This window comes from Buteo buteo, chromosome 8, assembly GCF_964188355.1.
Source record: "Buteo buteo chromosome 8, bButBut1.hap1.1, whole genome shotgun sequence".
NCBI lineage: Eukaryota > Metazoa > Chordata > Aves > Accipitriformes > Accipitridae > Buteo > Buteo buteo.
In genome coordinates this window covers 21,812,816-21,839,832 of record NC_134178.1, presented here as the reverse complement: position 1 = coordinate 21,839,832, position 27,017 = coordinate 21,812,816, and the positions used below count along the sequence as shown (strand labels likewise).

At 34.1% G+C, this 27,017-nt stretch overlaps 1 protein-coding gene across 1 annotated transcript in view; it reads left to right on the top strand.

Annotated features, from left to right (window-relative positions):
* Positions 1-27,017, top strand: part of NCAM2 (neural cell adhesion molecule 2) — a 324,932-nt gene that overhangs the window by 153,658 nt on the left and 144,257 nt on the right. Inside the window, exons 2-4 of the mRNA XM_075033906.1 lie at positions 20,182-20,256; positions 21,066-21,272; positions 23,642-23,785. Of these exons, the coding sequence (XP_074890007.1) occupies positions 20,182-20,256; positions 21,066-21,272; positions 23,642-23,785 (426 nt within the window). The remainder of the gene's footprint in view (positions 1-20,181; positions 20,257-21,065; positions 21,273-23,641; positions 23,786-27,017) is intronic.

Sequence of the window (27,017 nt, the reverse complement as noted above, 5' to 3'; positions counted from 1 at the left end):
TAATAAGTATAGAATTCAATGGCCAATTTCAGCCAGACCTGACACAATCATAGAGGCCTTAAAGATACAGTTATGCTCCTGGGTTTCTTGGAAATATGCAGCAGGATATTTGCCTTTCTAAGGAAGAGCTCTTAGTTAAGGGATATGAGAAAGCATTGGGATAATATGTTAGAGGCTTAAGTGCTGGTAGTAAAAATTATTTTTGTGTGAGAGGTCATATAGGACAAAATGGAGGAAGATGGAATGGATGTTTGGGAAATGTCTTCAGAACAGGTGTGCTATTGATGGAGCAACGTAGTCTAATGACTTAGAACACCTTTTTGTTATGTAATTTGCACTGTCTGTAAAAACATTTTTTGTGTGTGTGTGTATATTAATTCCTGCTTGCTATTAAGGTTTAATTTTTTTCTTCAAGAGATAATTGTACATTCACATGCAAATGTACTGTACAGTATTGGGAGGTGATGGGTGAACTAATTTGCTTTCTGTGAAGAATGAACTAATGCCTTATGATTTGTTAGAAACATGACCTTTTAGTTCCTTTATCTTTCCCATCAACGAGTCCTTTACATACACAATTTTGGATGCTATAGGAAGTCCTATGAAATTCTCATATATTGTTTCACCTCAGTTTTTCTTAGGCAACTCTTTATTCTAGAGAAAAAAACAATTCAGCAGAATCATAGGAAGAAGTGGAACTGACTGTGAAAGATAATATCAATCAGATTGTTCTTTAAGGCTTGAATCAAAGAGATCAATTTATTTTTCTATGGAAGCAACATGTAACATGTAACCTGAAACAAGCTTCATAATTGTTTAATTTAGCATCAGTTACCCCTGCCACTGATATCAGTGGTCCTGCTTTGTGGTGCCCATTTTCTTTTACTGAAAGAAGGTAGGGTAGACTGTTTTGGGAAAGAGAAGGGACAATACTATTGAGAAGTTTGTTTGGAAATATTTACATGAGTGATTGCAGATAGAGGAAACAGTTTGAAATCAGTGCTAGAACAAAAAAGATATATAGATATATGAGTATACAGATATAAAAAAAAGATACGTAGTCCACAGTATGTTATCCATATATATGCAGATATTACAGTTCTGTATGTGTGGTCATCATCACATGATTTGTTGATCTGATTTGTTTATTTGGTTTTTAATAAGGTGTTTCTCTTAGGAAAAAAACCCAGATGAGTCAATGGTTGTTTTGCATTCTAAAGAATAGAATTTCATAGGTAACACATTTCCAAGTGGATTTTCTATTTAGAATATTGTAATGGATTATTTTTGCTAGTAACATGGAGAAAATTCTGAGAAACTAACGCCATTGGGGATGGGAGTAGGAAGAGAGATTTATCCTTGAGGAGTTATAAATCAAAAAAGTCTAGAACTGGAGATTTTTTTTTTTAAGTGTTACGTCACAGTACGTGATAAAGTATATTAATATTAGTACACAAAACTATTCAGTGATCAGCACAGCATCATTTGATACAGATTGTGTTCAGGGATTCAGTAGTGGAAGTAGAAATACAATCCTAATTTATATTCCTTTCATTCTGTAATTATTTATAATGAAGCGTGTTTCTTGGTGGTTGTAGCAAATACAAATTCTGTTTATTCCTTACATATTCCAAAGTAACATGACATAGGAAAAAAACTCCCAGTTACTTATGAAATATCTTCTTTAAAAATATAGTTGTCAAGCATACCTGGGAATTGCAATTCAACCTCCTTCTGACATTCTATCTCATGGTATGTTAGTTGAGAAGGCCTAACAAATTATAATGATCTGGCTGAGCATTGTGCTTCAGTTAGAGAAAAGACTGATTGTAGAATTCTATAAAATCAGGAGATAATGGAGGAAGGGAACAAAAAATTATATACATTGTTATACTCAGAATAGGAGAAGAAAGAAATGCTCAGTGAAAGAATATGACATCAATTGAAGAACAGGAATAACTTTTTGGAAAAGTATAATTAAATAATGTAATTAATTGTCAGCAGTTGTTGAGAAAGCCAGAAGTTTTAAGGGCTTAGATGGTACTGAAGATGCTGTAACAGGATACATCTTGCAGGGGATGTTAAAATTGAATGCTTGAAACAGACCTTTGAACACCAAATTGCCAGCACTTGGAGTGAAAAAAAAAAAAAAAAGGTACAAACTTGTGCTGATTCCTTGGATTGTCTTTTTTCACTGCTCTAAGAACTGCAGTACTGTCTAGTTAGACCTCTGACCTGACCTGTTTTATGGGTTTTAGTCTGAAATTCAGAGTTTATTTGTGCTTATATACCAAAAATACTTATAATCTTTAAACTAACTATAACTTGAGCTGTAAAAGATTTAATCAGAGGAATTATGGCAGCCTTAATAAATATGTATTTAATGTCATGAAAAGATTGATTTTTTTTAAAACTTATGATTATCTGGTATTTATGATTGTTTACTTATTATTTTTTCTGGCTAATTTCATATTAATTGCAACCCTGTTGGCTTTCAATTAGAAAGCTTTCAAAGCAATCCTTTGAGAGAAAATTAGTTTCCTAAATCAAGATAATTAAAGATGGGAACTTGCTAGTACCCGTACAATAACATTCAAAGATCAAAGAGCTTAAGGGTTAAAAGAAAGAGCTTGAAAATCCATTATGATTTCTTATGATCTCTGGCAGTGTCATTTATTTATAAGAATTTCCTTGAACTTTTAATTTTTTGAAACAGAAAGAATATTTATGCCAGAGACTGTTTTTATAATCCAGACAGGGCTCATGAGGCTTTTCTGACTTTTTTCCACAAGTCAAAGAGAATACTTTAACTGTATTAACAGCAATAATCTGGGTTTTATAATACCTTAATAGGCTGTAGTTCCTTTGAGGTGGATTAACTAAATTTTTAAGTGTTTTTTCTTGGTCAATAATACTTCCAATACCAGGTGATAACAATGTCTATTCTTTGCCTATTTTATTTAAGTTTTGAAGTTTCAGGTCATTTTCACAGAAGTATCGTAAAACTTTGCAAACATTTATCTCTTTTCAAGTAAACTGGTTCAGTGAAGGTATTTGAAACAAAAAATGTTTAAGATTGTGAAAAAAAAATTACAAATCCTAATTTATATTTCTAGACCTATGTAGTTCTCATTATTACAATTCTAATTCTTAAATTATAGGGTGACTCTAAATTAGCACTGGATCACCAGTGTGCTTTAGAAGTATATCTCCCAGATATCCATTCCTGCCATGTTTTGAGTCATGTTACAGAATGATCCCAAAGCAAGCAGGGTTCTTTTCTGTTGAAACTGAACTGAAACATATTTTCCTGAAATACATCTAAGGAACTCTTACCAACTGAAGGTCTTTCAGTTCACAGGACCAACCAAGTGCTAGTCCAGAATAAAAGTTCTGAAACTCATGCAGCATGGGCTTCAGGAGGTCAGTCCCAAAGGTTTTCTATTGTACTGTGCTGCTAGCTAATGCAGACACAGGCAAGGGACCTGCCCCTGCCAACATTCTCCAGTTCATAGGTCAAGGCTGCACATTTTCATTTATAGATAACCCCCTTATTAAAAAGATGAAGCCCTCTACTCAAGGAGGCCCAGTGAAAACTTTGCATTTGAGTGTAGAAAGGATACACTTCTGGCAATATCTCATAAATACTATAATTTTATCCAAAACTGAACAGAAATTGTAATTGTTGAGAAACTTGAAATTTACTTGATTCTGCATCTTCATCAAGGCTTATCATGTCCATAATTTGTGTGATTTCTAATACAACTTCTGGATCCTTTGATGGAAGGTATTGGAAACATTAAAAACTATTTTTAATTTAATAATTATAAGTAACATCCTCTGTAGCCTTTTTCTACAGGAATGTCCCCCATGCAGTATATGTGAGGCCAAGACAGTCATTTATTAAAACACATAGTTGATTATCTTTTCTCTGATAGGCATTCTGTTATCTGTGTGAAATTCAATATCTAAAGAGGTATTAGTATTCCCACCAAAGATAATCGATACTGTTAAAATCAAAATCCAGGAGGACTGACTTAATCATAGGACTAGTATCAGGATAATAGTTCCACAATGTATTATAGAGGCTCTTTAACCATAACTTTGTTCGCTGTTGTCTTAGTGGTGACTTAGCTGCATGGATCAAAGGCTAAAAATGATATATCATCGGTAGAAATCTCACATAATATATTGGGGAGAAGTCTGCAAAATTTTATTTAGTATTAACAAATAAACAGATTTTCTGTTGAGTACTTTCAGTGATATCTGTTGAATGTTCAGTTAAACAGCAGCAAAACTTGTTGCAACCAATAGCAGTTATGTCTCATGACATCTGTTTCCCAGATAACTGTTCTGTTTTCCTAGGTGATGTATTATTATAGTTAATTGCTGATTTTGAAGGCAGTAGTAATACTTGCATTGTTAGAAAACTTAAAGTGATAAAGCCATTTACTAGAAATCTACATTGCTTCCCAAAGTCAAGTAAGACCTATCTTCTGGTAGATCTAATGAATCTGTAAAATTTCTCTCTATCCTGACTTTTAAACATAATAATAAATATTCAAATGTGATTTGGAGTATAAAAACATACATGTAGTTTATACCCAAACACAGACAGTCATCTTGAATATAATTTTTAGATATCTAGAGTCTTATTTTCCAGAAGATTGGGAGGAATAATGAATAACAGTTTCTCTAGTGAGATTAAAGTCATTATAAATTAGCTCCCAAACAATTTAATTTTTAGACTTGGAAATACAGGAATGGTTGCTTAACAGTAGAAGTTGTATTTTCCCACATGAGGATTCAGTGTCAGATCATACACTTAAATCTGGTATTATCTTTCTGATTCCATGGGTATTGAAAGACTATAGCAGATATGGAAGAAAAACTTCATTAATTGATATGTAATATAAAACTTTTCTTTGTTGTAATGGAGTACTTTATGTATAAGAAATGTTTTTAACATTTATCCAAAGATCAAAAGCTTTATCATGTGGTTTGCACTTGAACTGCCTAGTTTTATGACAACAGGGAAACAGTGTAATTAGAAATCCAATCTTCATGTCTGCATTTGAAATTTTTATTATGTAATTGTCAGGAGGGTTCTCATTGATGTTAAAAAACTTACTTACATCAGCTGAAGATGTGGCCTTTTTTTTCAGATCAGTGTTACCGGAACAATATCTTTCAATTGTTCTCATCCTTCTTAGGACTGTGCTGCCTTAAGTAAATCAGTAAGGGTAACCTGATACATAGGCTTCCATCAGTTGTAGCTTTGATAACATGGTATTGGGATTGCACATTATGACAAATGCCTGATACTTGGTTCGTTCTGGTGATCCTTCTTATACAAACACTACCTCTACTTACAATGCTTTACAGATAGGAATGATAACTTTCTGTTACAGGAAGAGGAAAAAGACTAACATCAACATTAAATAAAAACACTTGATTTTTTTTCCTTAAATATGAAATGCATGTATACAACAGTTTTGGCTTGGCATAAACATTTTTGTATATTAGGATGTAATAGACTCTTCATATTCTGTCAGAGATACTTAATTCAGATTTGAGTAGCTTGTTAAATCAGTTTGTTTCTTGAGAGGTTTTCTCTGAGCTATTATCTGTCCAGATTATCAACTAGATTATCTATGCCTATTTCTTTCTTTGACAGGCAAAATGATTTTAATTTATCTTCCTGTTTCCTAACTTTTATGATATTTTTCTTAGAATCACAAGATTATTAAAATGTTCATTGGGAGGCATCCCTGGAGGTCATCTTTTCCAATCTCCTCTTTATAGCAAGACTGTCACAAGTACTCAATTGGATCATGTCTGTCTAGTCAACTCTCCAAGGATATAGACACCACAGGTTCTCTGTACAACCTTTTCTGATGCTACACTCTTCTTCTGGTGAATTTTTTTTCATGAGGTCCACAGTTTGTAGTCTTGCCAATTATTATGTTGTCCAACAACATACATACTGAGAAGACCTTAGCTTTGACATCTTTGTAACTGTTTCAGTAAGTTGTAGGCAGTTATTAGCTCAGTACTTAGCCTTCTATTTGCCAGAACAATCAAGCCAGTTTCCTTCAAAATTTCTTCATGAGATGTTTGCTCTGAGACCCTGATCATAGCCCTTTGCTGGACTCTTCCAGATTCTGTGTATCCCTCTTGAACTAGGGGCCCAAAACTGGATGCAGTACTCCAGATATGACCTCATCAGCATTGAATAGAGGGTTAGACAAGAATTCATTCAAAGTAGCTTGCCCACATGTAATTCAGAAATAATTATTTTACTTTCTCAGATAATTTTAAATAAATCAGAAAATTATCTTTTCATGTCATTCAGTATTTTTTCTGAGATACTTCTTTTTTTATGGCATAAATTTGCAATTAAATTGAATGTTAGTCCAGCTCATAAACAAATACTTTCAGCAAGTCCTGAATGAATTGACATAATTAGGGAAAGATTTTAAATTTTTAAAATTTCATCTCTATTCATTTTAGCTTCTAATGTAAGATTCTAAACTAACCCAGACATGAAAGAGAAATTTTCTTATTTGACCCAGGTAACTAATCTAAGTTTGGAAGCAAGCCTTGCTGTGAGTCAGAGATTGGATAAGATAACCTGTAGATGTCACCTCCAATGTAAATAATTCTATGATTTTATTTCAGTTCTTCAGAGATATAAAGAAAAAAATATCAAATTTCACAGCTCAATTAAACCATCCCAGATTTAGTCTGGGCATTTATGTAGATGACCAGTTTTATGCTGAATAAAAATAGTTACCTCTAAGGTAATCGAATTATTTCTGTGCATAGATTATCCTTTCTTTTTTATACTTTAATACACCTATCCTTTTAATATATTGGTCTACAAACTGAGGCAGCAAGACAAGTTCTTAAAGAAATCAAATATATTTTATGCAATGATAAACTGTTTGTTAAAAGTGGATTGGGAGCATTCTGGATTATGGAAGTTCTGTGCATAAAAATCTATCATCTTTGCAAAGGAGTGTGATGTTAACAGCCATAGAGAGAGACAAATACATTCTGCACACAACTGGTGTGATATCTCCAATCACACTTCTGTAACAATGATTTCTAAGCCTTTTTTGGATAGATATTAATTAGATCCAATTTCCTGTTTCTTCAGGATTTAACCATTCATGGTAAGACTTTGTGATGAAGGAATATTTTCCTAAAATATTTTCATTTTTATTGAATGTTGAATGTCTTGAGTTGATTACTAAGTAGAATAATCATCAACTTAAACACTGTCATCAGGCATCTTTTAGCATTGTTCAGGTAAATTATGATTTTTTCTTTATTTAAATGGGTTTTCAATAGTGACTGTAATAGTATCAAACTCATCACTGACTTATTTATAGTTTACAAATAGGATAATATTAAATTACAGATAAAAAAATCATACAACAATAATTCTAGGTTTGTGTGCCATTGAAATATGGTAATATTTTAGAAAGGTTTTCATGAAAGATAAAATGTATTTATACAAATAATTGTACATCGAGATGTTTCTGAATAAGGTTGTCCAAGTACTCTCTAAGTTATGTACTATAACGTTTTTTAATTACCTTTCTTGTAAATTCCAGAAGGAGAAAGTGAAGGAATATGTAGAGAAAACATGTATCAAAATGGCTACTTCTCCCTGCTATGCTTCCAATACCTTTCATTCTAAGCAGAATTTTCTTAGAGTAAGGAAGCTTAGAGGCTGATGCAGATATTATATCTATTCTTAGGATCAATCCCAGTTGATAATATTTTCAAGTCTTGGATACATTAGTAATAATGGAAAATGAGTACTGGATTGTGGACTCCTGCATTTCAAAATGTGGGTGCCAGTTTTTCAAGGACTTGATGGAAGGAAGAGAAAATAAAGAACATTGCTCAAAGTAAGCTATATGGAGTGAAATGATGACTCCATAAATTCAAATTCCAGCCAGTTTGGAGTGTCTTAGGAAACACCTACATTTTATAAGTAGTATGCAAGCACAGTAACTAGTACCAAGAGAAAGGCTGCAAGTTCTTAAATATTAATTTAGATACTACCTAGATCTCTATGCCTGGCAGCAGGAAGTCCCTGTAACCATTTCTCCATGCCCTCATGACATCCGTCCTCAACAGGACAGCAGATTTCAGAAATAGACTGTGAATGGGGCAATTCATTTCTCTTTGAGCTATTAATTCATTTTCTTTAGATGTCAAATAGACATCCTTGGGTCACATTTCCACAATCTCTTTGTCAACTCTTACAATTAAAAATGTGGGGTTTTGTTTAGTTGAAGTTGATATTCTGATTTCATTATGCAGTTTCAAGAAATGGGAATGAACTGCTTACACTTGTATTAAAGAAAATTCCTGACAGAGACTGTAACTGATTTTTGAGACATGAAATGTCTTTACTAGATCAGTCCTTTCTCTGAGACAGGTAATTTTTGGATGTGTTGCCTGTCACAAGAAAAAAAGACAAATCTGTGAGAAAAGCCAATGCAGTTTGTTGTTTAGAGGTTCTTGGAATCAGGGTTAAAATACTTCCTGTTCAGCTACAGAGACATTGATTAGTCAGTGTGTTTTATTCAAGATCTAATTAACTAAATACTGTTCTTTTTGTTGCTGACTTTAGTTTACATATTGTTATGTTTTAACTTATTTGCTGCCTACTGGTACATTTTATAGAAACTACTATATTTTTAGCACAGTTGCCAAAAGATGAGTTGTATGCAATTGCAATGGTTGCTGTATCTGGCCAACTACTTCTTTGTTAATCTCACCTAATAACTTTTGAACTCAAAGGCTAACTTAAGCATTTTTCTGGTGAGAATTGAGGGGAAGGGATTGAGTGTGCTTTTCGTTGCAAAGATCTTTTCTTCTTAAATCAGTCAAGATACACTGATTCCATAATAATGTGATCTGATTTCTTGACCTATCTTTATTAGAATACTGTCTTTTAGCAAGTATATTTTCTTCTTAGAAAATATCTGTTAATATATACTTTACATTAGAAACAAACATTATATGAGTAGCGTGTTCTTGAAGAAGACATTTTTGTGAAGATGGGTTGGTTGTGTATTGTTTAAGAATGGGCCAACTCTTAGTTCCTATCATGGGACATGGAGGAAACCATTCTTCATAATGTTTTCTACTGTTCATTAGAATTATAAGGAACATTGATTGGTTAACTGGTGTCTTGAAATGTACAGGCCTTAGGATAGAATTTTGAGATGATCTTGCAGAGTCTGCCAGACTCAGAAGAACCTTTCCGATGCTGTGTCTGTTGATACAGAAAGATGTTTCCAGTATTTTTTCTTTACTTTTCCTCTTTTTGTTAGATTAGTGATGTTGAATTAGTAGTATGGTCATTTGAAGGGTTACTGTGTTTGGCATTCAACAGAAACATTGCATACAACTTCTGAACTGAAGTTTGAAAAATGTGTTGTTTGGATTTAGATTATAAAGGCCAAGTAGTTAGAAAGAATGTTGGCTCAATCTAGTACCCCTTTGCAATTTGAAGGACCACTTGGGCTATTAGCTGTTTTGAAGAAAGAATTTTGGTAGTGATTCAGATTGGCTTTTTTTTTCTAACTCCTGGTCCCAGTATCACGTTTTCTGCTGCTGTTCAGAAGGCAGTATGAAGGTACTCTTCAATTAGGGTGTCCATATTCAGTTACTTTCTTGGCAGGTTATCAAACTTGTGCTGACTACCAAGCAACAGCACAAAAATGTCATTTTCAAAAGTTTCTACCTCAGCAAAACCAAAATTAAATATAATGAGGAAATATGAGGCACTCTTACAGAATGAGTCCTTCGTTTCAGCAACAGTTCTAAGGTTTGTGGCTTTAAGATAAAGTTTACAGGTTTGGATAAATGTCACTGTTATTTTTTTTTTTCTTTGTATTGTGTCTGATTTACTGTTCTATAATAAAAGACTGCCCAGTGGAGCAGAGGAGAAGCAAGGTAGATTTTTATGTTAGAAAGATCACACAGACTCATACAGACCAGCTGAGGCAGGAAGGTACTTTTGGAGATCACCTGGTCCAAGCCTCTGCTCAGAGCAGGGGCAGACAGAACAGGTTGCTAAGGGCTGTGTCCAGTCAGGTTTTTAATATCTTCAAGGATGGAGAATCAGCGACGTCTCTGGGCAACCAGTTCCAGTGTTTGACCACCCTCACAGTAAAAATGTATTTTCTTATGTTTAAACAGAATTTCCTGTATTTGAGTTTGTGCACATCGCCACTTGTCCCATTACTGGGCACCACTGAGAAGAGCCTGGCTCCCTCTTCTTTACTCCCCCCATCAGGTATTTATACATATGGATGAGATCCCCTCCTGAACCTTCTGTCCTCCAGGCTGAACAGTCCCAGCTCTCTCTGCCTCTCCCCATAGGTGAGAGATGTCTTCAAGTTGCACCACATCTGTGACACAGATACCGTATCCCTATGATACAGTTTATGAACTGCTTCTTGTGAAGGACTGTGCCAATGTTGCATAACAGTAGGTGAGAAGTTATATATTAAAATACACTTAAAATTCAAAGATTCAAAATATTCTTGTTCAACTAAATACTACCAGATGTACCATCAATGATTTCTGTTTATTAAGAGCAAAGTATTTTTTTTAAGGTTTTGTAGTCAGCTTTCATCTCTTTGCCTACAAGCTTTGAAGTTTTGCAAATTTTATTAAATCCATTTTAGATTAGATTAAAACAAACAAACAAACCAACCAAAAAAAAAAACAACACAAAGAACACCATAGAATCATTTAGGTTGGAAAAGACCTCTAGGGTCATCAAGTCCAACCATAAAGCTAACACTGCCAAGTCCACCAGTAAACCGTGTTCCTAAAAGCCACATCTATCCATCTTTTAAATATCTCCAGGGATGGTGACTCAACCACTTCCCTGGGCAGCCTGTTCTAATGCTTGACAACCCCTTCAGTGAAGAAATTTTTCCTAACATCCAATCTAAACCTCCCCTGGTGCAATATGAAGCAATTTCCTCTTGTCCTATCACTTGTTACTTGGGAAAGATATTTAATATCAAAAAAAACCCAAACTCACCAGCCAAGCATGCACCCAGCCTCCCACTTGTTCTACACCTCCCATCCTGGATTGCTGTTACTGAAAAACTATTACTTTGAAGAGGTCTGAATTTGTCAGGTTTATCTTCATTGAGGTACTTCTGGATTTTAGAAGATTCTACCTTGGGTGTAGGAGAAATTATAAAATTCACTGACTACATAAATTTCAGTTTGGGAAGTGTGTCTTTTAAAATTCATAATTTCCTGAAATATCTTTTCTTTCTGTTTATTGCTGCCAAAAAGAAACATTTTCAGATTGTGGAGATTTTGTTAAAGTAGTGTTAAGCTTTGATAAGCATAATTATCCTATTCTATATTATTTTTTCCCACATACCTATTTATTTATGTATGAGATCAATATATGATAAAGATTCCCCTGTATGTTTCTCTACAGTTAAAATAGCTTAATATTCTGGTAAGCAGTGAATTTTAAACCTCGCTGTTCTTTCCATTCATAAGAACAAGCTCTACTGACTTTAGCTAGAATAACTTAAATAGAATTAAATATCTGCATCATGTGATGCCTGACAGAACCCATTTCACAGCTAAAGTCCTCCAAAGTTCACGCCTTTCACTTACAGAAAGTCTTTCTTGCCAAAACCAGACTTTAAGTGAATAAAGTTAGATTTCTTGATTGGTTTTCTTTTTTAAGTTTGGTTATCTTTTAATCTTGATTTTCTGTTATAAGCTTCTAAGCCATAATTAGAAAATGTACATATGGATTAAATATTGATTAAATATTCTTTAAAATATCTGAATAAGGTTGGACATGTAAATCTATATTTAAATATTTACATCATTATCCGATCTCTTAAGTTTTGAGAGAACTGAGCTCCCAATGTCAGCCTACCTGGAAATCTCAAAAAAACTCACAATGTTTATGTTTATATGTTTATTTCTAAACTATAGTTTGCTTGAGTTGGGGGGGGGGGGCAGTAGTGAGTAACTTCTGTTTGAGATAAGTTCTGAATAAAGCTGTAACAAGCAGACTTTGTTTAAGCAATGTCCTCTTTTATTAGTTGTATACTGTCTCTGCTCAAATATTAATAGTTTATCTATTTTACTGTTTCTGCTGCAAGTGTAATAGAAGAGAATATTTAACAGAGGATATTCTAACTATGCTTCACTATTTGTGCCATTGTTGCACAAAACTGGTTCGTGTTGGTTCTCTTGCATCATGCATTTCACCCCTATAATATCTGTTATGCCCCAGAAGGCAGTTTGAACTTCTTGTGACTTCTAGTTCTTCTCATCAGGGAAAATGACATTTCAACAGATGTAGGAACTGAATTCATGATAACACAAAGACTGTTTTGTCTACTTAAAAATAAAAACCTCTGTATTCTGTAAGACAGAAATTCAACAAGGAATCCATAATGATTCCAATAAAACTTTAGAACTTTATATCAGGACTGTGTTTCCTACTGACAAATCCAAATTAATGCTAATGTGATGAAATGGAAAGCTCAGTTATACTGAACTACTTAATTAATCATGAAACTTGATATCAAGCAATTAAAAATATAACTAACATCTCTCAGTACTGTCATACCCTGCAGAAGTTATCCTTTATGATTTAGTAGTAGCCTGCTCACTACAAAGTTGAAAAATAACCAGCCTCCACAGAGTTTAAATTTTTGTTTATTGGCTTTGCAGATGCAGTTTTTCCTTCAGATATTTCTCCAAAAAAATTGGCAGGCAAGCATTCAAGGCCATTGAATGGAAGACAGGCTATCATTAGGCCAGTTAATATATATTTATTCTTAAGAAAAAAGAAAAAAAAAAAGACTATAATGTTATAGTGCTTAAAGGATGTTAGAATACTGTCTGAATAGAAAGCTTTACATAGTTCATTAAACTGCTAAAACAAATGGAGGAAAAAATCTAAAAGTATACTTAAATGATAAAATGTTGAGTGAGTTACATTTGAATAGGCTATTAGGATTAAATTTTCACTGTAGGTTCCCACACACAGAGAAAAAAAAATTATTCTTTAGCATTTTTTTTATTCCCAAAGGATTACAAATGTATTAGGTGTCTTTAAATACTGTAAGTCTCACAGACTTTACAAGCTCAACAAGAACATCATCTCTTTTTCAGTGGGTATGCAGATGATAAGATTTCTTCCCCATAGACAAATCACTTAAATAGAAAAGAGATGTGACAGTATGAGGTAAAATCCTATTTTTTTTCTGGCATTTTTTGTGGATTTTCTGTTTAATGATGATAATTTTAGTAATGATGTCATTACCTTTAATGGTCATCTTTTGTGTAACTTCTGACTGCATGCCATTCCTTCTTCAAAGGTCTACAGTGTTGGAGTCAACTTCATTGTCTATAGGAAAAAAAATAGTACCTTAGGTGATGTAAGATGTTTCTGAACATTATTTCCACTGGGTGATTCCATCTCTTGAGTGCAAACAGCTTAACAGACTTAATTCAGCTCTATTTTGTTCTGTTGTCTTAAGGGAATTCTTTAGGGCAGAGGTATATCGTTCCTGATTGATCACTCATGGAAATAGCTCAAATCAGAACTGTAACTTTATGGATTGTATAATGCTTTTGTATTTCTGACTTTGCTGACTTAATAGTTGAAATAAATTAACTGATTGAGATTTTTAAAAAGAACCTAAGAAAGCATTAGCCTTAAAATAAAATGCCCTTGAATTGTCTGACACTTCACAAGTTCAGTGTACATTTAATAATTTCTGTTTCCTCATTTCATCTTAGGAGTCCAAATAGATGTGACGTATAGTGTTTAAAAACAAAATAAAGCACCCTTTTTGGTGTTTCAAAGTATATTAAAACTAGAAAATACTGAAATTTCAGAGAGGATCTGTTTCTGTAAGGATTGTGTTAGTGTAATTTTCATTCAAAGCCCATTCACTTTTATCTGGGAATCAGTGGATTTAAACAGAATATTCTCAGAAGCCTGCATAATAAAGGGAAAAAAGATTAACTGGGTGAATAGTTATTCTGCGACTGAATTTGATACCAGTTAAAAACTTAGTAATTTATTCATGCTCAAGAATAACAAAGCCAACTTTTCTAAGCATATTAAATATTAAATACTGGTGTAATCATTACTGAAAGCAAAACCACATCACCCAAGTTTACTTGCTACATGAAGTCAAAGCATACAAACCATATAGCCTAGGCTATAACTATGGTCGGAGAACTTATGCTAAACAAAATTAGGACCTTCACAAAGAATACAGTCCTCTCGGCTATATCTTGCAATGTACTTGTTTTTCTTAGAAGCTGCTGCCAAAGCCATCCTAATTAGCTTCTGTAGCTATCACTCCTCTCCTTAGTTCCATGTCGATCCCAAGCCATGTCTTGTTTTATCTTCATAGCTGTATCCTTTCCTTTTTACTGCCTTCACGTTACCCTCTCCCTTTTGGTGAGTTTGAAGGCCAACAGATTTAGAAAGACCCCTCCACAATAGAGTGCTGTCTCATGGCTCAAAAGTAAATTCTAAAATGTATTCAGATCTATTGATGTAGAATAAAACTGTTCAATTGTTGTTCAACTATATTGTACAAAATTTACATTGTGGAAACTGGGGTAGAATATGCTATGGTTTTGGTATCTTCCTGATGTCGTACTTTTCAATAAAACCAAAAGGAAGCTTTTCAGGCTTTTTGAGTGTTTGTGTGCTTTTTTTAAGAAATTGAATTTTCAAGAAGTTGCTGGATGGAGTTACTAGTTGGAGCAGAGCTTTACCCAATATTTTTCAGATTTTTTTCAGATATTGTCTCTTTTTCCTTTGTAGTGTCTTATATATCTTATAAATATGTTTTAAATATCCATTTGTATAGTATACACATTTAACGTATTTTAATATATTGCTAAGTGACAATAGAAGTACATATGTGAGTGACTTACACTTTTTCTAAGCTCTGACTGATGACACCTCACTTCTGTAGCATTAGGTAATCATCTGTGTAGACAGAGCTAGGACAGTTTTGTGATGCTTGTTCTGAAATGTGAAGGATACTACTGCAAATGGGACTGAAATCAATTAGTCTACTAAATATTAGGTGTTATGAATACAGTCATCTGTCTCCATATTTAACAGAACAAATGGACCTCTTATTGCTTTTCTTACTTATCTTCCTAAGTGATTTTTAAACCCATTAAGGAATAACTCAACAGAATCCTTTGAGTGTAGTACAGCTGATAATAATTCTTTTATGATGACTATGATCAAAAGGGAAGGGATTGGTCATATCACCTAGTGCTGATAGTGCTTTTTTTGCTATAAAATTGCACATGTACTGAAGACTAAGTAAAGCCCTGGCTAACTTCACTTTTTCCCAGAACGGCTATACTACAGTAGCATTGCGCTCCACAGTCGTCTACCTGAAGAGATCTTTTAGATCTTGCCTTTTTTAAATTGTTTTGTTTTGTTTTAATTTATAGCTAGGCAGGTAATATTCTTGGAAACATGCAAAAAGGCAGTATTTTGTCAGATCTATCAAAAAGCTACTATTCATATCTGGGCTTGGTTTAACATAGCTAGACACAGCCTCTACTGACTTGAATTTTTGGAACTTCTTCACTGACCTGGTAAAATAAGCATTCACCTGTGTATTCAAAGACCTTCAAGCTGGTCTGGTACAAACATCTTCCTTTTATATTAATCCATTAGCTGTTAGTGTACAGCAATAACTTGAATTGCATGTGCATTGCATGCAGTCTTCATTGGAGCTTATAATAACCTAAGCATCTATGTAGTTCTTCTTGAAATAACTTTGGAATTAATGTAAAACTTTCTGGATGTATTGTCTCTTTGCAATATTTTACTTTCGGTAAGTAATGAGTGAACCTTTTCCTATCTTAATACTGGACTATTTGCCTGACTACCTAATAAGCACAGATTGCTAGATTAATCACTTGGGCAATATTTTTTTCATTCTAGCTTGCATAAAGCAATATTTTTCTATTTACATGAAGCAGAGCTAAGAAAATATAAGACTGGAAAAATTGGACAGATGGTCTTATATTTTTCTATTTTGTAAAAATTAAATTACCATATGTAGAAAATAAGATTTCTTTTTGGTTTCAGAGATGTAGCTAACATGTCTGCACAGAGTTTATAATTGCACTTATGCTAAGAATTTTAGATGGAGTTTGGCCCTTTGCCAAAACTGTGTTAGACTCAAATATCTATTTCATTGATGAAAGAAAAATATTCTCTGACTTTGCTTTTCACTTCTCACCGTGCAGTTCCTTACATTCTACCTGACATTTATTACTTAATCTATTGCATTTACATAGTTTAACATCAGTTATTACAGTTATTGGAACTAAGCAATGAAATTGTCCTTGAAGCAATACTGCTGAAATGCTGATGTATATATTTCTGAAGCATCTCTAACTACAAACTCTATAAAAAAATATTATACCAGAGCAGTGGTGGCATAGGACCTAAAAAGTGAGTCTACAATTTGAAATAAACATCTGGGCTCTAATCTCTTGAAATTCACCAACTTCTGAATTTATTAGTACCTCGATTTCCAGCCAGCAGTTATATGTCCTGCGGTTAAAGTGAAGCTTACCCTGACAGGTAAATAAAGAAGTAAGGCTTTGAATAGCCTTCTAGACGATTATTGCTCCTTGATGCTTATTGCAACAAAAATAAAACTTTGTCTGAAACTAATTTCCTTTTCTACACTTAAGCTTGTCCTTTGCTTCTGGTACCATGGATGTAAAGACCATAGATGAGAGTAAGCACATTAGTCTCTTTCTGTGTCAGTGCTATGCACGTGTTCTGAAGGAGTCTTCACTGTGTTCCTTGCTATTGCAGTGATGATGGTACTAGTAACTGCTCTGGTACTAGATTCAACATTTTTACAGTCCACTTCAGTTTCTTCCTGACCTCTAGGCAGTCATGCCCTCTTCCTGACAGTCTTCATGGACTGACAAGTTTTGATGTTAGCAAACAGAGTACACACAGATATTTAGTTTTGCCTGAAGTAGGATGTGTTCTTGGGGGCTTTTTGTGTTTTTTTTCTTCTTAGCTATTTTCTTATGGGGGACAGGGTATAAAATATTAATAATAATTTAAAAAAAACTCGTAAGTTCAATCATGATGATCTCCTCAGATAGAGTATCCACAATACAGGACATCTGATGAAAAATGTTATTTACCACACAGATATTTAAGTTTGTTTTGTTTTTTTTTTTTTTTTTTGGTACAAAATACCCAATTCTCTTAAATTGATTTTGGCAGACTGATACCGAAGTAATCTTTAGTTTTCCTTTTAATATGACTATTGAAAAAAATCAAATCTGGTCTAATTCTTGCTTATCCAGGCTGATTACATGAAAGTACATCAGTTAATAGCAAATCTATTTCATGATGGTTGTCTCTTAATTGTAATAATTGTCACATTAATATGTATGAAATACTACTTAGATAATTATTTTTTCTGTGCTCATCATTTTTTTTTAATTTTTACTATCAACAGAACCAAATCATTGTGGTTTTTAGCAGGTTTTAGAGTTCTAACATATACATGGGTAAAATTTCTCACACTAAAAGTTAGTTTGGAGTGTAATACTCCCCACCTCTAGAGATGTTTGTCTTGTTGGGCCTTCATACCAATTATATAAAAGGAGTCTACTGAGATTGGGACATTCAGTGTACCCTTGTTTTGCAGTTTTCAAAAAGGTGAAATATTTCCACATACACAGAATAGACCATAATTATTATATTTCAAGACTGAAACCACTAGACTGTTGGAACAATAATTTTTAACCTTCAGATACACCTCAGTTCCCTACTATGTAAATTACTGAATGAAAATTTAGATTACTTTCCTCTCTAAAAAATTAGTCCTTTTTTTGTCTGACTTTTTCTGTCTTGATTAGAGCTTGAAATTAACATGACTGACTTCATCCTTGTTATTGTCCAATCTTGTAAGGTAATGGATATTAAAGAGCTGCAGCTACTCAGGATGATGATAATGCTGGAATTGTGATTATTGAAGTGTACATAGTTATTTTGCAAAAATAAGCCCTTCATCAATAATACTGGCTGTGTTGGGTAGGTTATTCATGGGGTTGTGGGACAATAAGGTAGTTCAAGGTGGAAGGGGCTTAAGAAGGTCTCTAGTCCAACTTCCTGCTCAAAGCAGGGTCAGTTACAAAGATAGTCCAGATTGTTCAAGGCTTTATCCAGTGAGCTCTTGAAAACTGAAATAACCAAGACTGAATAATCTTTCTGGGCAATCTGCTCTACTGTCTGGCTGTCTGCATCATGAAAAAGTTTTTCCTTATGCTCAACCTGAACCTCTCTTGTTCCAACTTGTCTTTTGTCTGTCTGCCATACACCACTGTGAAAAGCCTGTCTCTATCTTCTTGATGAATTCCCCATAGGTGTGGGCGGGTGGCTGTTAGGTTCCGCTGCAGCTCTCTCTTCTGCAGATTGAACAAGCTTAGCTCCCCCCAGCCTCTTCTCACTGGTTGTATGACTCCCAACAGGTTATTCCCCCCCCAGGTGCAGAATTTAGCATGTATCATCATTGAATATTACGGTGTTTGTGTTGATAAATTCTTCCAGTGTCTTTAGGTCAATGACCTCCTTCATGTCATTCATAAAGGTATTAAATAGGACGGATCCCAGGACAGAATCCTACAGTACCCCACTGGTTACTGGTCTCCAGGTAGAGTATGACCCATTAGCCATTGCTCTCTAAGCCTAACCATCCAACAGGTTTTTTATCAGCCTAGCTGTCCACTCATCCAAACTGTAACACCCTGACTTGATGTGGTGGGTTGGGCCAAGCACTCACACAGCCACTTGCTCATTTGCCTCAAACCCCCAGCAAGACAGGGATGAAAATAGGAAGATTGGGAGTGAGAAAACTCATGGGTCAAGGTAAAGAGAGGAAAATCACTGGCAAATTACTGTTGTGGGCAAAACAGATTCTAGCTGGGGAATTTAACTTTATTTATCAACCATTAACATAAACATTTAATTACTGATTTAAGTAATGGGAAACAAAGAAAACAAGTACTTAAACACTTAGGGAAAACACCTTTCTTCCCCATTCTCAGTATCCAGATACCTCTCCTTCCCCGTTCCTAGTCTCCACTCCACTTTTTGTCATCATCAATGAAGGTGATGCTCAGTCCTTTCAGTGAGGTGATGGGTGATGCAGGAGGTTGGGGTGAGGACATAGGGGTTTCTTTCTGCCATTCATTCTTTCTCACTCTTTTCTTCCATTGCTCCTTCTGAGTAACTCATTTCCTCTGTTCTATTGTCGGTTATCCACAGGCCACAATCCTCTTGTGGGCGTAGTTGCTCTAGCAGGGGCTTATGCATGGGCCACAGTCCCTTCAGGGGTGTTACCAACTGTGCCATGGAGCACCTCCTATTGCTCTGGCCTTCTTGTTCCTCTGTCATGGTGTTCTAAGATGTGCCACAAACTCCTCCAACTGTCTTAGCTGCGTCCTGCAGTGGGCCCATTGTAGAGACAGCTAGAACTGGCTGTGTCCGTCACAGTGCCACCCCCACCTCCCTCCCACAGAAGTCACCCCTGTAACCATTCCCTGCTACCAAAACCTTGCTATTTACACCAAATACACTTGAATACGAGAATATTGTGGGAGGCAGTTTCAAGAACCTTGGTTAAGTCAAGGTAATTGCCACCCACTGTTCTTCCCTCATCCACAAAACTAATCATTTTATCCTAGAAGGCAGTGGGGTTGGTCAGGCATGATTTAACCTTGGTCAGTCTATGCTGAGTATTCCCAGTCACCTTATTCTGAGTTTTTGGTTTTATGTTCATGTGTATTTTTATGCCTTTTTCTTTCTTCCTTTAATTTTGTCATCAGTTTTAGCATATGAGGCTGTTATCCTTTGTGTAACATCTTTCATTTATTTTTATTGGTTTTTCCACCTCTATATATACTCCAGTTCAAAAGATACAATGCTTAGCTGAAACTTTTCAGATTTGTTCAAGAGGTTCTATAGTATAGGATAAGAAAATACAAAACCTGAAAATATAAAATTTAAACTGATAAATGCCAAAATGCATTCACAACCATCTTTATATTTTTCAGCTCTACTTCAAGTTACAATTTCACTTAGCAAAGTTGAGCTCAGTGTGGGTGAATCCAAGTTCTTCACATGCACAGGTATGTATTCATTTTACTTGTAGCTATGTATTTTTTATTACATTTTGAACCTTCTACATAATTTGAAACTGAATTAATTGATCACAAGATTAACTTAACTTAGCATATTTTTTGTATATTCACATTGACTTGTGAGAATTGCAATAAATAGTAGATTTTCACTGGCTTCACATTTCCAGTCTAGGAACTAGTCATTTCAGACTCTGAATCAATCAGTTTGATTTGTCTATATCAGTACAGGTAGTTTATATCTGTTAGGATGCTTCTTTAGTTAAAATATTTTCACTATATTCTAAACTAAGGAGTTAAATAAGATACTAGGCTAAGCTTTAGTATCCTCTCCAACCCAATGAGACATCCAAAGAGTCTTTTCTAGTGAAGCAGATACAAGTCAGGAGGAGAAGAGTTTGCATTTGCAGCTACCCGATGTGGATTCTTGATGTTGCTGAGTTGCCATCTTCCGTTGACAATGACACATGGCCTGACTATACTGATAACGCAACTGACTGATGACTTGAACTGTTGATCCAGTGGCTGCTGAACAGCCTGTTTCTTTCCTTTAAGACTTTATACCTTTCTGTGTTTAATTTTTTCCCTCTTGAACCCTTGAGCTACTAGTATGATTGTTGAGCCAGGATAACATCTGCCTGTAGTTTTACCTTGCTTGTCTTTCTACAGACTTTCTCACAACTCTCATAATTTAGCAATTCTCTGACATTGCATAGACATTGTGCACTGGGTAGGCATATATGTTGCATAATGTCTGCCTGAACTTCTAACGTTGAATTGGTTTTTGGTTTTGTTTCTAGCCATTGGTGAGCCTGACAACATAGATTGGTACAATCCACAAGGAGAGAAGATTGTTTCTAGTCAAAGAGTGGTTGTTCAGAAAGAAGGTGTTCGATCACGTCTAACCATTTATAATGCAGATATAGAAGATGCTGGTATATATCGGTGTCAAGCAACCGATGCTAAAGGACAAACTCAAGAAGCTACAGTTGTTTTAGAAATTTATCGTAAGTAAAATATTATCAATTAATAAATGAAAGACTATGTTTTAGAGCCTACTGCTATTGAGAAAGTAAAACCTATCAAAATATCTTCCTAGGCTCTGAATTTTATCTTCCAAATAATTGCAAGTCCTGGAATTTAGTTAATAGATATTATGACAAAGACTTAAATGAAATGCATGGCCACTTTGTAATATTGTAGATCACTTTTCCTTTGTATATTAGAATGCCATCTTATGAGGGTGCACTGTATGCCCCTTATGGAAAAGAGGAAATATGAAAAAAAGTTATGTCAGCCTAATTCTTTTACAAATACATCTACAACCTATTACAAATACGTGCATAAATAAAAGTCCAGGAAGTGTAATATATGTCATTAAAAAAAGTGGATTTTAGACTGAGTTAGTTATTTTTATGTCAGTCTTTTCCTATTCTTGGCCTTACAATGGAATTTTGTCATAAAGCATTTAAGCTTAATGTGATAAGCAACCAAAATTCATTTCAATTGCAAACAACTAATTGAGGAGTATATTTGAAAAGTAAATACATTCTATTGTGGTAAAAGATTCTCTGAGAGGTTGGTTTTTTTTTTTTTACATATTACTTTAATAACAATAACTTTTTACAATAACTTTACATTGTACTGTACTCTTTTAGATCAATCAAAAATGTCTACAAGCAATATATTAAACAAGTACACAGTGAATGTACAAGGCAAGGTCTTTATTGAAAGGGTGGTACACATGCTAGCAGCCTTTCAGCTGAGTTATTCTCTAATTTCATTGGAGAATAGTTTTTTAATATTCATTAAAAAATCTGTTGTGGATGGTCTGAGTACTGAGGAACTGCAATGAGACTGAAAATACAGAGTAGAATCATAAAGCACTGCTTCTGAAAGGTACAGACAACTCAGATAACAAAAGACATACAATTTAAAAAAATCTATTGATAAAACAACAATTAAAATGGTGATCGCAGTTACAAGAGATTACATGATGGCTTGAAAGCTGGCAGTTCAAAGGATTTCAAGTTTTGTGGAATTCATTTGTACGCTTAAAACTGCCAGTCACTCCATTAGCAGACTGCTGAGCAAAATTGAAACCTTTTGAAGTGCTTCCATGTGGTAATTATAATAATTCTGACGTTAGGTAAACCCAAAGACCTACACAAGAAATGTGAAGGTTTATGGGAACTGACATATAAAAGTTTCATTATTGGTATTTGTGATGTATTGTAAGGAAAAAGCATGATACACTGTACTCCTAGGGTCTGGTTCAGCACTCACTGATGTCTGTAAAAGTTTTTTTTCTGACTTACATATGGTCAAATACTTCAAACATTTTATACAAATATTTTGTAAAAGTATATTAGAGATGTATATAACATAAGTGTGGTCCCTTTGCTGTGGGAACTATGTGGATTATTTGAGTCTGTACTTGTATCAATACAAAAAGTTGGAGGTAGAGTTGCATCTCTGACTTATGTTCTCCAAAGTATCCTCTGAAGTGTAATTGGCAGTCTTTGATCCTAGAGAACCTAGATAGGTTTGTTTTTCTGTGTGCAAGAAATTCTTCCAGAATTTTTTGTCAGGCAATTGGTTTCTGCATTAGATCTTGTATGAGATCATGTATTAATGATATCTTGGACTTAAAACACTAAATTCTAATAATACTGAACTTACTGAACCCACTAACAAAATTAAACATCAAGTTTGGTTATTTGGGTTGGAAAAACTAAAAGCCTCATCAGGTCTAAAAAGATTTTGTTATTTCCTCAAAAAAATGCTACAATTTCTTATGACTTAATATTATTTAATTTTTCCCACATAGTTTCCCACTCACTTTTAAGATTTTGTGTTTTGCTCAGCTGATGTTTTTTCACAGTCAGTGAGGCTAAAGTTCCACCTTTTTAATAAGACATTTCCAAATAATATTGGTGGTTTTGATGGAAGTTTTGATGAAATAAAATCATGAGGTTTTAATTCAATAATAACAACATGAGGAATAAAACACACAAGAGAGTAAATAGACTATTAACATGAATATATAAACCTCTAAACACCTAGAGTTTCAAAACTGGGCTCTGGAACATTGAAAACAATGAAGAATATACTTATAAAACATGCTCAGTTTATATAAATAAAAGAAAGATTTTCATAATGCAAAATGATTGTAAAATTATTTCTACAGACAGAGTAGAAGTCATGTGTCCAGGACCATTTGAGTTTTATCTGGGAAAAATTTTTATGGAAATAATTCTGTATTATCACAATGAGAAGGCTTAATAGTCATCTTTATCTGATTTGGTGTCACATATAATTTTAATCCTAAGTGAATTGGAAGACACTTACTATATTCTGTTTTCTTCCTTTTCAGAAAAGCTCACTTTCCGAGACATAGTATCTCCACAAGAGTTCAGGCAGGGAGAAGATGCAGAAGTTGTTTGCCGTGTTACTAGTTCACCTGCTCCCATTGTCAGCTGGTTGTATCGGAATGAGGAAGTCACAACTATTGCTGACAGTTAGTATTTTGGTAACTCTTTAAGTTATACATTCTAATTAATTTTAAAATATTATTGCAAAAGAAGACTAATCACATTACAGTGGAGGATTGATTTTGATTAACCCATCAGCTTAAGTAGAATTTAACGAGGTTTTGTGGTCTATAGAGAACCCGTATGCAATGGTTTCCTTCATGCGTCATTTTTTCCAGTTGGGAATTTTGGCTAGATGTAACATGAGGGTCCAAATGACCAAAAGGTTGCTGGGAGCTCCTTCGCAGGAGCTCTTCCTGGGCTGCCATGTATGTAGGAGTTGAACACATTTTTAAAACACACAGAGGTAAACTTCTCTGTCCACACAAAGCTATGACACTGACCAAACACTGAATTGACTGTGGTATACTTGCACAGTAGCTCAGAGAATCCTGGATGGATAGGCTTTTTGCACTTTTGTGAAAGTTTACTTGTTATCTTACTCTAAGTTTACTGTAAGTTATCTTTTGAGTTACAAACAACTGGGGATATAGGTGATTTGCTTAGGCTAGATTTCCTAACAGCTAGGCTGATAAATTTATGTGAAGATGAATCTCACCTTCCCCACATGCAAGTTCTAAGCCTGTAGAAAGACAATTAATTAGGCATATAGAATTTATTTGTTTTACCCTGTCAAAAACTGTGAACCATTTTTTCATTGCTGTCTCAGTAGTCTTCTTTGCCTTTGTGGAAAACAGGACTTTCCACATTTTCTGGAAATGGAACTACCATTGTTGGTGAACCAGCTTATCCACCTTGTCATCAGTTTTTATCTCTGCATGTACTAAAACTCAAGGTTGTAGTGTATGCGCTTAAAATTCTGGTTCATTAGAAATTAAATATTTTTATTTCAAAATGAAAATGAAAAGTTATATTTGGTCTCTTATGCAATCACATAAACAAATGTGGAGCAATTGTTGGGGGCGGGGGGGGGAAGCTTGTTTGATGTTTCTGGACTCTGGCAGACTCCTCTCCCTTATGAAAGAAAGTTTTGATTAAACTTCTTTCTTATTTAGTATATCCTATCCCTTCTGTCATCTAGACACGAGGACTAAGAAGAAATAGCAAACTTCTACCCTTAGAAAAAATGGGTTGAAATTTTAATATATATCATTAAGCAGTGAATGTAGGTGAGACATAGAGGATTTCAAAAAATAAGAACTCTGAAAACAAAACAAGATTTGACAATGTAGCAAAAAGTCTTTTTCAAGGATGCAGCTCAGCTTGATGAAGTAAAACTGCCTCAAAGATCTCTCTCAAAATTTTTTATTATTGCCATTTTATTTGCTTTTCTAATCAATCTGGCTGCTGTAGGATTAGCAAAGGAAATAAAGCAACTATTCCTTTCTTTTTCAAAATCATACATTTTGAAAATTCTGAGGTTTTGAATTTCAATGCATGAACTTGTCTCATAATGCTTACAATGTGAAAAAGTACAATGATAGAAACAAGTTTTAATTTAAATAGCAGAATACCTTCCTTATGTTCTGATCTACAGTAGTATCCAAATAAGACTGCAGTCACGCATGGGAGGAAGCAACGTTTTAAATCATGTAAAAATAGGACATTGTGAACATTGTGAGTTTTGGCTATGTATATATAGCTTTATAATGCAGGCGGAAAAAGAGTATACCCAAAGTCTTGCAATTAAGAAATTTTTTTCATGCCTTGAGAAATCAAAAGACTTAGTCTCATGTTACATTTCCAGCTTCAAAATCTCCAATGAACAATCAGTACCTGTAACCTATTTGCATAATTTAAAATTAGATAACATCAGATTCTTCTGTCATATTTTAAATAGTACCTATTAAAAAAAGAAGTAACTATTCTTGTTGGGTTCTAGTTCATAGTAAGCTAAAATACTGAATAATTTCCTATCCAAACTGAATTGTATATTGTAGTTTATTTGGGGGCATGAGAAAGCAGCTTCTATTTTAAGCATTCTAGCATTGGCATAATAGGAAGAAATGAAATAATGTCATTGCTTTAATTTCGTGGCTTTTCTGTTATATTCTTGACCATTCTTCTGTTGTATGTGTTACAACTAGCAGGATTTTTGCAGTACAGGCTTTTGACTATTTCAGTTTTGGAAATTCTTGACAATTACTAGTATGTATATTTGTATGTTCCATTTGAACAGAAAGCTGATTTCTTCTCCCAGAAGGCCTGTGCACAAAATCAGAAGTGAATATTTAAAAATTTTTCCTGTGTAGTAAGTCCATAGCTGAAATAGCTATAGGTGAAATAGCCTCTCACCATTCTGAATTAGTTTCTGTATGTTCCCAAAACCTTATGTGCTCCATTGCTAGATCATCCTAGGATTTATATTCTCTTTTGGGTTCTACAAACAAAGATGTAAGAAAAAAACTGTGGGAGTGACTGTCCTTCATTCTTTGGCAAAATAAAAAACAAACAAAACAAACCTAGGTGAATAATGACCTCCAAAAGTCTGTCTGGTCTTATGTTAAGATTTAATAGGGCAATATATAAAGCATCATTTTCTGGGAATGTTCTAATCTTTTCTCTATTGTTATCAATAGCTGAATTGTCATGACTCATAATTCCATTGTATGGGAGTCAGGGACATTTTACTAGCTATAAAAGTGAATGGGATTGTTTTCACTGATCAGTTCTTATTTGGAGTTGTAAGTGACTCACTCTGGTTTTGCACAATTCTGGGGCTTCAAAGGACATTAAATATGACTCATTCCACATTGCTTAAAGCAAATATAGAAATTTTATGTACAGACATTTGTATATTAGTTTATGTTTGGAGTTGACTTCAGAAGAAGGTTAGCTGCCCCTTTTAATACAAATATGCTACATATATATTACCCACTGTCTGTATAAATATGCATGTTTTATTCTGTCACTGCTCAAATCATTAAAGTATGTCAGAATTCCACTATCAGATTAACAATTTTCTATAAACATAGCATAGGAGTAGTATGTAACTATAATGCATGTTGAAAAATGTCTCTTGTATACAACTGGATAGAAAGTATTGGGGACTGGTGCATCCTTCATGTTTCCTGTATGCTTTTGTATATTTTATCGTTTTATATTCTCAAGTATGCAATTCTATTAGGGTTTTTTTTCCCCTTGTAGCTATTTTTAGTTTGTAAAATTATTCTCTTCAAGACCACAATTTATATGAGACAAAAGGCTCTGGAAAACTTAGAATTTACTTTTTGAAAATCCATCTAGTTACAATTCTAG